A 12,485-nucleotide genomic window follows, 5' to 3' on the forward strand; every position below is an offset into this window, starting at 1 on the left:
CGTATTGACTTTGATGAATTTGAGCCTTTTGCTGCTAAACAATGATTTTTCTTGTTGTCAGGCACAGTTTCTGGTAAAAAGTGCAGTCTCTACTGGTCAATCAAAAGAAGCAAGACTAGCAAGGGTGAGTTGGCTGTGTACTCTTAACCTTTTATTGACTTGTTTCTTGTTTTCCCTTGTACATTTCTAGACTAAATCCAAATATTTTCATTTGTTGGTTGAGTGTGCGTCCTCTACTTTTGATATCTTCTGTGCATAATATAATGCCAATGCCACCCGGCAGGGAACATTGCTGAAAAAATATCTTCAGTCTCAGCTCAGTTCTTTCTTTTATCTTCAGCATATTATTTTCCTATCCTCTTCCCCAAATTTTTGCACCTTATTTTAGGAGCCAGCCCTTCGTTTTTACGTTCTGACCATAGTTATTTCCATTTATTTTATTCATTTAACGTCACAATGTCAGTCTTCTCACCTTGATGTCCTAACTAATGCTTGGAAACAAGTTTGTGCCGGGCTATCATCTCGGCTTCAGGAGTACAAGGCTGAGAACGCTCAATTGGAAGAACTCCTCATGAGAGAGGTAGATTCTTCAACGACGGATTTGCTTCCATACTTGCGCAAATGTAGATTCTTCAAATAACTTGTTTTTACTTTTTATATGTTGTTTATCAGCGAGGACGCAGTAGTTCATATGAAGCTTCCATCAAACAACTAGAACAAGATTTATTATTGGCCCAAATGGAAATGAGTAAAGTGGAGTCAAGTATGGGTGATGCGCTGACCGCTAAAAATGCAGAAATCGAGAAGCTTGTTGGTTCTATAGACGCTTTCAAGAAACAAGCATCAACAGCAGAAGGAAAACTTGTGTCCTTACAGGTTTCCTGTCTTTACTCTTTTTCCTTTGTAGCTTATGAATTACATTTTAAGACGGCTCCACCATCCAAGAGACATCTATACTTTTTCTGTCAACTGCCTCCACAGGGTTTTGTGGAGCACTTTTGAATGAACTTTTCCCCATATTAAATATGAACCTCGGATGCAACATATGGACTCACTTGATAGAGTGCTCCTTGATATTAAACTAACTCCACTCTTAGATTACACTAGTGTCTCCCTTTGTAGGACTGTTCTTTGGCTTTGGCTCAACTGATTGAAACAATTATCGTTCATTTTAGTGCGTTCTTCTAATAATTCATGTAATGATTGGAAAAGATCTCATTTGCAGAACTTCCCATTTTGAACCAGGCAAATATGGATGCTTTGATGAGAGGCCGTGAACTTAGTGAGACAAGGGTGATACAGGTAGTTCACTGCATCTATTATTTTTTAAACTATACTTGAGACTAGCGATATTTTTTGAACTGCAAAATATTCTTTGACTCTTCTGTTCGTCATATTTCGCCTTATCTTTCTTCTCTGACAATCTTATTTTATTCGCCAGCGCTCGTGAAGAGCTCAGCTGCAGCGCAGAGCAGAAGAAGAGAGGACAGCGCATAATGCCACCAAGATGGTCTAAGCAGCATCTATGAGAATGTCTTCTGTTCACTTCTTTGTTTCTGTTTCTTGGTTTAATTTTACACATTTTATTTTTGAAGGCAGCCGTAGAAAGAGAAGTTGAATTGGAACACAGAGCTGTGGAGGCCTCAAATGCACTTGTAAGAATGCAAGTACGTCGTTCTGATATTCCATTTGAAGGTATCTAGGTGTATGTGCTGATGAAGTGGCCACCGCTCTTGTATAATGTGAATTCTCTTTGGGTCATTCTGACCATTTTGCTCTGCGCATTCAAAATTCTTCCACGTCTCAATGTTTCTCTAGTGTGCCCATTGTAACTAGTAAGCAGTTAAGTTGACATAATAAATGATATTACAAGTTTCGAGAATGCCTAATATAAATATGCATTATAATATCTGTGATTATTGTGGTGCTTTACAGCCAGGTTATGCATATATGATCAATTATAATGAATTTACTTAAATTAAAACAATACAGAGTGATTTCTGATATGATCCCGGCCCCTCCATGTTATTTATGTCTTTTGTCCGTAGGCTAATACTCAATAAATACATGTAGCCCCTCAATGAAGAACATGCACGTGATGCATTCATTGGGTCTGATTCAGCTAGAAGAAGGGGGGGGGAGGGGGAAGAATAAGCAGGAGAGATTGTGTAGAGGGCTGGCCAATATGGGAGAGGCTCCATATGCATGGGCCTAGTCAATACCGCAGAAGCTTCCTAGGAAGTATTCAGGCGTTGATACGGACCTGCACTGCCATTGTACCAACCGTGTTTAACTCGTCTCAGTCTCTATCTATCCATATGTAGGGCTTCCTTTTCTTCAAGTACTTCCTTCTTCACTAAAGACCTGTATCGTGGTCGCTATCAGTTCCTGTGTACCTTATGATAAAATAAGCCAGTTGTGTGTCTTTATGAGTTGATTGAAGAGGTTATTTTTAATTGGGTTAGAGCTTTCTCATTTGTCTCTGAATTTGTCTATTTTGGCCTGCCAATCCTACTACTGACTGATCAATTTTCAGAGGTCTGCAGATGAAAGCATATCAAAGGCAATGGATTTGGAACACAAAGTTGCTCTTCTTGAGGTTGGATGCCCTTTTTTTTCTCTTCATTTTTTGATGTAGCACCTTTTATGTGGGTTTGAACCTCCAGTGAACTCCATTGGCTATTTCAGGTAGAATGTGGATCTCTAAATCAAGAGCTTCAGGACATGGAAGCCAGGATGCGGCGTGGTCTGAAGAAGTCGTCGGAGGAAGCAAATCAAATTCTGCAGGTAAACAAAGCAAGCGTCTTCTTTTCTGTTTAGCTGGATAATGCACGTGATTAAACCTTTGACTTTTTTGTGCGGGAAGATTTGGACAGAAGCATCACTTTTTTCACTTTCTCTTGGTAGATCTGTGCCTTTTCTCTTGTGGTCGTCATGGATTTACTCTGCTTCAGGATTCAATTTCTTGCTTCTTTAATTGGTGGGTCTCTTTGCAGAGCAGATTCTTGTGAGGATTGAATCGTTGACCCCCCGGTTCCCTCTTGGCCCATGCTACAAGATCTAATGGAAAAAAAGAAGAACACGACGAATCTATTAGCCGCCGGACGGAAGAAGGTTTTTCTTGCCCCAATTCCCTTTCATGTTGCTTTTTCATTGTCCCAAGCATCAGTTTCTTGCTCTTTACGGATATTTCATGCTATTTTTCTCATTTTTTATCCTCATTTCTATTCAGTTGCAGCAATATAGGCAAAAGAAAGATCATAAATCTCCCATAGTTTGTCGAGCACCTTTGAAGATGTTGTTGCTAGAAATTACCTTGAGGAACGCCAAGCCCTCCAGAAGAAAGCAGAATCAATCAAAAAAGGAGAAACACCTCAGAATAACTTCTCCTGCCTTTCCCAGACGTAGGAGACTGAGTTCCCCACAGCCGGGCTGCATTCTGTGCCAGGTGAGACGAACAACTATATTGCACCATGCGTTTATTATTAATAAACAGCATTTCAATAAAGTTAAACATTATTCTTGATTGGCAATTTGAATTTAAAATATGTTCTTGCTGGGTAAGAGCAGGGGACGGTGAAGGAGGCATTGAAATGACGGGGAGCATGCAGCTTATCAGAGAGCTAATGATGGGGAGCATGCAGCTCGACCATGCCTGGAGGTTGACCCAGCACGGACCGGAGGTGGCCCGGAGGTGGACTGCTTGGCTCGACCCTTCCCGCCCCCTTTGATGTGCCCCGGGCGTTCAATGAGGCCATATCAATTTTGCCGACATCTCGCAAGCATGATGGATCACTTGTATCGAATTGTGAATGAGGACGTATCATTTTCGCAGACTTGTGAATTATATTCTGTTCTGTGACTCAATTTTGAGGTCGCGAGGAACATAATGAAATATGTTTTATTGGAAGACAATTTCTTGGTTTATTGGAGAATACATACTATAAGTAGGCATGACACTGGCCGATTTAGTTCGTAAGAACCTATTGTTTTACTGTGAAAACATGGGCCACGACGAAGAAGAAGGGCGAACAGGAAGGACGAATAAGTACCGAAATGCATGGATTAATCAACAGCGATTCAGAACGGCGAACATGAACGAGAATTCTGTGGAATTGGATAACAAAGTTTGTATCATCAACCGAGAACTGAATCCTGTTCTACAAATGTTTGTTTAGGGCGAGCGATTAATAAGCTTGAGCGCGTTGTGTTTCATAGCCGAATTGCAACTTCACCGTCGATGGTCTTCGACAATTGGCAGATATGTAGCTTCCTGAGATCCCTGCATGATTAGTGAAACAAGTTAATTGGTTAACATTCGGAAAAAAACGATGACACATGTAAACAAAGTTAGACATAAAATTGAAATTGTACCTGGCCTCCAGCTTCCATTTTTGGTTGGGTACATGTCTTCCGATTATGCCCAACTTGGTGGCAGAGGGAGCATGTCATGTGCAGGCCTCTCCTCGACAATCTATGTACTGTGGGTTCTTTCTCAGTGACGTCAATCCTCCTCTTCAGCTTGGGCCTTCCAGGTTGTCTCCTCACAAGAGGAGGGAATACATAGCTCCCATCAACTTCACTCCATAGGTTTTTGCCATTCATTGGCGGGATACCATAAGTGTAAGCTAGTTGGTATACGTCTTTCTTGAACCATTCACTGACAAAAATGACGGGGTCCTCCTTGACCCAATGAATGCAACATATAGCATGGGCGCATGGAATGCCCCTTAACTCCCAATATCTGCAACTACATGTTCTGTGAAGTACATCGACCACAAACCTGCTTCCCAAGTCTGTGACCTCAAATTGATACTTCCCTGCATGCCTAAGAGTGCATCTCCTGGACTACTTCTTGTTCTCGTCGACCACCTCCCTTATCCGAGGGCATAACGTATCAGTTCTATTTGAAAATAACTCCCTTTTTTTTGCTACCCTCTGCATTATTGCACCTCTGACTTCCTCCAGCATGTCGATGATTGGCTTAGACCTGGCCTCCATGATGTAGTTGTTGAAGCACTCGCAAATGTTGTTGTCGATCACCTCACACCTTCTGTCCTCATTAATGTACGCCCTGCAAAACTTCTTTATACCTATATCTTGGAAGTCTTGCGTGGCTTGTGGGTTCACACTGCTCATCTCCCTCATCAGCCGTTGGAAATCTTCGTGCGTGGTGGCCTTCGCAGCTTTCCAGAATAAGTTCTTCAAAAATGTCGTGGAATGTCCTTTCTTCTTCCAATTCGCGTAGATATGCCGAGCACAATTCCTATGCTCCGCATTGGGCAATAAGGAGGACACTGCGTTCTCCAGTCCCTGCATAATGTTAGACGGTACGCATCTATTAATGTACTACACGTGTCTAACAGTAAGCGATAAGAGTCCAAAGAAATAAATTAAGTACCTTCTGCTGATCGCTAATAATCGTCCAGCCATTTCCGTCCACCATTCCTAGATCATTCATCAGTAGTTGAATAAACCACGTCCACGAAGATTGATTTTCACCTTCAACTACCACCCAGGCGATGGGGAACATTTGATTATTCCCGTCCTTGCCGACAGCACTCAATAGTTGGCCTTTCAGTTCGGTCTTCAAAAAACATCCGTCCATTCCAATGACTCGTCTACAGCCTTCAAGGAACCCTCTTGCTATCGAATCGAAACATATGTAGAGCCTCTTAAACCTAACCAAGGAATCTAGGGTCGCTCTATCGAGAACCACCTCAAAAGTACCGCGCCTATTTACCCTCTTTAACTTGGCAACATATGTGGGAAGCATGTGGTAATGGTCGTCCAATGTTCCTAGAAGCTTCGTGCGCGCCTCGGCTCTGGCTCTATAGCATGTTTGTTTTGAAACAGTGATTCCGAACAGATCATTTATTTCCCGCATCATATCTGTCACCTTCATATCCAAATTCATTCGAATTTTCTCCAAGAAGTGTTTCGCAACCCAGTGATAATCAGCTTGGCTATTCCTCGGTGTCCTGCTGCACATATGAGTATCATTAAGCGTTTTCACAACAAACGCCTCTCTCCTAGCATCCAAATTAGCATATATCCTCCACAGACAGTTTCCCTTGCAGACGACCTCCACTTTCCGGTCACCGGACCTCAGAAAAGTGATGTTGAATCCGTTCCAAATAGCGTGGTCCTTCACAGCTGCCCTAAATTGCGACGCCGATTCAAACTTCATGCCCACTTGAAATATAAAACTCTCATTGGGGCATCTCGGATCATACGTATTGCCCCTGTATCTGTACCTTCAATTTTCATCATCGTCATCGGTACCATCGAGGGTTAACATATCATCCTCTGAATCATCATACTCGCTATGATCTACCAATTCGTCATTCCATTCCTCACTGGAATATTCGTCTGGTGCACTTAAATACACGTCACTTTCCTCAACTTCCTTATAGATATCATATTCTGAGTCATCATCGCTATTATACTCAAAACAGAACACCTTGCACTCGTCATCGGCCCTGTTAAGTGATGGATGGTAAATAGTAATAGAACATGCATTAACACCATAAATTTTCATCATGCAGGTTTTATAAAAAGATTATACAACCCACAGACATATGTATAACTCTGCAGAGAGTTCAACGCCAAAAAAAGTACATTACCAATTTTAAAAATAATTTGAATCATCAACGCGAAGAGGGTTAGTATTGCGATGTGAAAATATATCTCAAATAACATTGTAAATAATTAAAAATTAAAATTATAAGACGTGCAGGACAAATAGAGATAATAAAATCTTACATTACTTGAATCCAAGCGTCCACTGTCAAAGAAGAGAAGAACGCCTAAAAGCGCAAAAAATAGATGACTATGATGAGAAGAGGACAACTCTTCATATTTTTCATAACAGAAAGCAAAACAAATTCAAAATAAATTAAATAGGGATCACACTTCTTGTTCTCACCAATAAGTATGAGAAAGAAACACCATATCCTCAGTGATCAATAGAGAAACACCAACATCTTTGTCATGAAAATAATCTTATTCATCCAAGAGATATAAAGAGAGAGAGAGAGAGAGAATAATGATACACATAATAAGAGAGAATTGCACGAGTGAACTCAAAACATTTATACCAAGCGAGAGAAAGGAAATGCGGGAGAGATAACTTATACGAATGCAAGAGAGAGAACGACACAAATTTAAAAAATAAACATGGTAAGATGAAAAGAAGAGAGAAAGTTAACTTTTACACCGAGTCAAAAAACGCAGCTCACCGTAAACATCATTTATGGCAGAGAGGAACTGAAATTTTGAAATGCCATTGTATGAGATGTTTAAACTGATAGAGAAAGTTACATGAGTGGAGTGTGAAAGTTCTACATGAAGGCAAAAGTAACAGTCATAAATAATCTTCAATGAAGAGAGAGAGAGACTAAAATTATCCAAATGTCATTGAAAAAGATGTCAAAACTGATAGAGAAATTTTAACGAATGTAGTCTGCAAGTTTTACACGGAGACAAAAAACAACAGCCCAAGCGAATCTTCATTTAAGAGAGAGACTGCAATTTCCCAATGTCTTGTTAATCAAAAGAGCAACTCAAGGAAATCTTCCTTTAAGAGAGAAAGAGATCGTAAAATTTTCAACTGTCATTAAACAAGATGTGAAAAATGAGTGAAAGCTGCAAGAATGGAGTTTGAAAGTTTTACATAGAGACAACCAAACAGCCCAAGGTAGTCTTCATTAAAGGGAGAGAGACTGCACAGCTTTCCAAATGTTACTGAACAGAATGCTAAAAATTAATAGCAGCCATGGGTAATCTTTATTTAAGAGAGGGACAGAGATAAGAACTTTCAAAAGTCATTGAACAAGATCTTAAAAGTGACAGAGAAAGTTACATATGGGCTTCAAGAGAAAGAGAGAAGATCATCAGTATTTTGAGAAGCAGTAATGCATGTCCATCTGGAGAGAGAGAAAGAAACCCACATGTAGCTAAAGAATGCAGTAAACCATGAAATCTAGAGGGAGACAAAAAGTTACATGAATCGAAGAGAGAGCAATAAAATATGGGCTTCAAGATAAAGATAGAAGATCATCGGTATTTTGAGAAGCAGTAATGTATGTCCATCTAGAGAGAGAGAGAAAGCAACCCACACGTAGCTAAAAAAGCGGTAAACCATGAAATCTAGAGAGAGATAGAGAAAGTTACACATAGCTAAAAAAGCAGTAAACCCTACCTCGTGGAACTCCCGTAGCCAGGAAGAAGCTCGCAACGATTCCCGTAGCCAAGAAGAAGCCCCTTCTCCCTCGCGCCCTTTCTTCCTCCTTCTCCACCGTCTCCTTCTCCTTCGTCGCCTTTCTCAGCTCTCTCCCGGGTGACTCACATTGGGCGGGCTAAAATCTTTCTTTCTTCAAATCGCGCAGTGACGTGGAATCCACGCGGCTGCCACGTGGATTCCGCCTAGGTGGACTCCGCCGGAACTCCACCTGGCAGCCACGTAGACTCCACGTCACAGGCTGCGGACCAAATGGGACTTCGGGCTGTGTCGCGGCAAAAAAAAAGTAAGGGCTGTAACTCGAATTTTCGAAAAAGTTCGGGCCACACTGTGATATAACCCCTATTTTTTACGCTTGACTTTATCTGTCTGTTGAGAAAAAAATCACAGTCAAATCAAATTTGAAGTTTTCATTAATATCCTATGAGATAGATTTTTTCTTATCAAGTTTTTTATGTCTTAGTCGGCTTTACTTGAGTTTGCATTTTCTTTGCTTTGACTTCATTCAAAGTTCATTCTCTTATTTTGACTTTAAAAAGATTCATCAGCTCGCAACTTAAGATGCAATATTTAGGTGGATAAATGAAATTTCCCATCCATGACGTTAATGCTTGCGTTGGATGCACTAAAAATACCATTAGATGGATACATAATATTTTGAAAATAATTTAATAATATTTGAACATCTCAAATATTCAGATGTTCACATAACATAATACATATCTTGACTTTGAAAATGCGGTTAAAATCCAACAAAGTCAATGTTTCTTAGAATATTTTTAGTTAAAATTATAAAACTATAACATACCATAAGACAACCTAGCTTGACTCTAGAATGATCTTGAACCATAAACTGACCAGTCCTCAACTTATTTCTTGGAAATTAACTAATGACTTGTCTAACTCATTACTTTTAATGACTAATGGATAAACTACCCAACATTCAGCATTAAGAAGAAACTAACTGAAATATAATAAAAAGGTACTATCATTTTACCAATGACCACTAAATCAACATAACAAAAATATTAAAATCAGTAAATGCATAATTCTTGGGTAATCGAAATTTCTGTATATTTAATTTTCTCCTCCCATATTCATGTCAAGCGATAATCTTGATTTCATTATTCTCACTATCCTAAGTGCTAAAAAATCCTTTTTTTTAATATGTTGTATGTGTTAACCTTTATTTTAAGCCAAATTCATATGTCAGCACAATATTTGCATATTATTACAGTCAGATTGGTTATTTAAAAAGTTAATACTATTGATGTTTCTCTCATTTAATCAAACATTATAGAAACTATATTTTTTGCTCTGGGGCCCTTTAAATGAGTTCTATTCACTCCATCAACATCAGTTACCACAATTCTGGCTTGGGTGAATTTCATTCAGGGCCTTCACCTATTTATACTAAGTGGGTATTTTTCATAAAACCCCCAAAACTTAAGTATATCTTCCGACATCTAAAAAATCATTATGGATACAAAGAGGAGGGGAAGATGAAGCAACGCTGCAAAATTCAGCTCAATCAGAATTGTAGATCAAAAGTTATGGCCGTTTGAAGTTGGAGCATTTGTGTACAAATAAACCCCTACAGGTAATTGTATTTTTTGTTTAGTTTGATGTTAACTTTTCCTGAATAAATCCTTTTATTGACATATTTTATTAGCTCCCCCATCTGAATGATCTCTTTAACTAGTATTAATATCACCATTCCCTATCCACAGGTATCATTAAATTTACATAAATTATGTTAAGTAAGTTTTATTCACTTAGAGTCCTAACAAAAGTATTATATTTGGAAGATTTTTCCTAGGGGAAACAAGGACACTAGTAAATAACTTTGAAATACTTTAACCTGGCGTAAAAAGTCGTTATTCCTCTGGCAAAAAAAAAATGAAAACCACGAGACAAATCTGATTCCTTTTTGCGTTTTTCAGTATTCAAAAACTATTTAATAGTATAAGATAGTTTACAAAGAAGACACAACACCAAGTTCAAAGATATCTAGAAAGAGTAGCCATAACTACTTTTTCTTTCGATTTTCTGAGAAATCAGAACTCTCTCCTGAAGTCGCCCCTTTCCATTAACTTCGTTACCAAAAGCCCAAGTACTCACCGAACTCATTCTGAGTTTCAATCAAACTGCTGGCACCCATTTTCCAAGCCCTTGCTTTTAGGGCCGATAGATGGTCAGCTTAGTGATTTCAGAGCCTTCTCCAAAGAATTTGATTCAATATCGTCATGCTTCTATTGTTTGTTTTTCTTTGGCCCAATCAAGTTTTGCTCGCATCAGACTATTCATGAACTTGATATACTTTGAAAAAATATTTGTCAACTTGATACCCGATGTTTTCTCTCATTTTCATATCATTCCACAACAGGAATAATATTATGAAATGTCTGTTTCAAACTTTTCAGCTCTTTTAAAGCAGGTTCATAGAAGAAACATTAAAATTTTAGATCATTGCATTTCTTTAGAAATTATTTTCAGGACCAATTTCCCTCCGACCCTAAATCACCCCAACCTGAATCATACTTAACCAGAGTAACAGCCAGATAGTGAATGAACCATATTAAACATCCATGCTCATATGTTAGAAAACACTTGCACATTTTCTTCAGAGACTCACCTGGCCCATCTCTGTTAAATACTGATGCTGTCAACATATAATTATAAAAGATGAACTGCAAATATTAAAGAAGAAAGTGTGGTCAGAATGATATCTCAGAAGATGGTGAATAGAAGATTACGTCCTGACCTTTCTTACCAAGGCAGTCAACACGGGGAGAAAGACGAGCCGAAGCTGGGCTTACTATCACCGGATGACGAAGATGAAGGGTTCTGATCATCACTAGGAGACAGCGGCATTGACACGGGCGAGCCTTTTGAGGAGGTTCCTTCGGTCAACTCCCAGATGATCTCCAGCTCTCTGACCACCTCCGATATTCGCGGCCTGTCAGCTGTCTGATTACTGCAACATCTAAGACCAAGATCTGTAAACCTTTCAATGGACTCCAGTGGGGTGGGCCCCATCTTCTGGTCAACAATTAAACTGATCTTGCCGGCCTGGCGCACTGACGATACCTAGAATTTTGGGTCAAAGTCAACGCTCATGTATTCCTGTATACAGCTCCAGCCCAATCAAGATTAACTTACCTCGCGGACTATGTTCTTTCCATGGGTGATAGGGCGCATTCCTGTCAACAGTTCTAGAAAGACAACTCCAAGACTGTACACATCACTTTTGTCGGTCAACTGGAGGGTCCGTAAGTACTCGGGATCAAGATACCCCTGAAATTAAACATTGAATATCATAAATTATTACCCCTGAAAAAGAATCTAGGGATGGTCCCCACGCAGGTTGGTGGGGAGTTGCATGGTTTTGGGCAGTTCGGTAAGAAAATTCAAACCACCCTCTGCTTAAGCCCGGTGAGGATTCACCCGCCTGTCATAAAGAGCTTGGGAGGGGGCAAATTTTCTTGACCCGGTCAGATTTAATAATAATGTAATCATTTATTCTCAAAATTTTGCTGCGGAAAGCCAGGGTGGATGGGTGGCCAATATCTTAGACATTGGAAATGAGATCTCAGGTTCAAATCCCCACGTGAAACTTAATTATGATCTTTAATCCAATGAACTTAATTATGATATTTAATCCCCTGATACCCACCGCAGCTGTGGGATCTGAATTTGAGCGGTGGACGGTGCAGATTTCTCCACAAAATCTGCCCCTGCGCACCACCCCATGCATTTGGGACGTTCAAAATTTCGTCTATTTGGGGCGAATTTCTGTGCCTAACTGCATGCCCATGTCTGGAGTAGCTTGATGAATGAAACTTACCGGAGTTCCTTTGATCCCAGTTGAGATATGCCCCTTGGCATTCTCTTCACTATTCGGTTCCGGCGCCAGCCTGGACAACCCAAAGTCTGCCACTTTGGCAGTGAATTTGGAGTCCAACAGTATGTTGCTGGCTTTGATATCACGGTGGAAAACTGGTGGGCTTGCTTCTGTATGAAGGTACTTTATGCCTCTAGCTGCTCCCACTGCAATAAGTAATCTTGTCGAGAAATCCAACGGACGATTATATTTCCCTGTTAACGAATATAGGATTAATTTCACAAGTTAATCTTTGGATGTTATGACGAAAGAATTGTCTTACCGAAGAGGTGATCTCGTAGAGTACCATTTGGCATGAACTCGTACACAATCATCTGTGACAAAATCATTTAGTAACAA

At 39.8% G+C, this 12,485-nt stretch overlaps 1 protein-coding gene and 2 long non-coding RNA genes across 5 annotated transcripts in view; 2 read left to right on the forward strand and 1 right to left on the reverse strand.

Annotated features, from left to right (window-relative positions):
* Positions 1–505: 505 nt before the first annotated feature.
* Positions 506–1,303, forward strand: LOC144715765 (uncharacterized). Its single transcript, XR_013584735.1, has 3 exons — positions 506–580; positions 673–876; positions 1,246–1,303. It is a non-coding gene; the product is annotated as an uncharacterized LOC144715765 (long non-coding RNA).
* Positions 1,304–2,138: 835 nt separating this feature from the next.
* LOC144715827 (uncharacterized) lies at positions 2,139–3,043 on the forward strand. Its single transcript, XR_013584744.1, has 3 exons — positions 2,139–2,599; positions 2,689–2,787; positions 2,997–3,043. It is a non-coding gene; the product is annotated as an uncharacterized LOC144715827 (long non-coding RNA).
* A 7,643-nt stretch (positions 3,044–10,686) lies between these two features.
* Positions 10,687–12,485, reverse strand: part of LOC144715794 (putative LRR receptor-like serine/threonine-protein kinase At1g06840) — a 29,514-nt gene continuing 27,715 nt past the window's right edge. For 2 of the 3 annotated variants that reach the window (XM_078590799.1, XM_078590797.1), the window contains 5 exons: positions 12,409–12,460; positions 12,090–12,340; positions 11,405–11,539; positions 11,016–11,332; positions 10,687–10,932 (listed from right to left, as the gene is read on the reverse strand). In XM_078590799.1, the coding sequence (XP_078446925.1) occupies positions 11,024–11,332; positions 11,405–11,539; positions 12,090–12,340; positions 12,409–12,460 (747 nt within the window). In that variant the 3' untranslated portion in view covers positions 10,687–10,932; positions 11,016–11,023. Of the gene's footprint in view, positions 10,933–11,006; positions 11,333–11,404; positions 11,540–12,089; positions 12,341–12,408; positions 12,461–12,485 lie in introns of all 3 variants that reach the window. The other variant, XM_078590798.1, reaches the window with a different exon arrangement.

The sequence above is a fragment of the Wolffia australiana genome, chromosome 19 (genome assembly GCF_029677425.1).
Source record: "Wolffia australiana isolate 7733 chromosome 19, ASM2967742v1".
Classification (NCBI taxonomy): Eukaryota; Viridiplantae; Streptophyta; class Magnoliopsida; order Alismatales; family Araceae; genus Wolffia; species Wolffia australiana.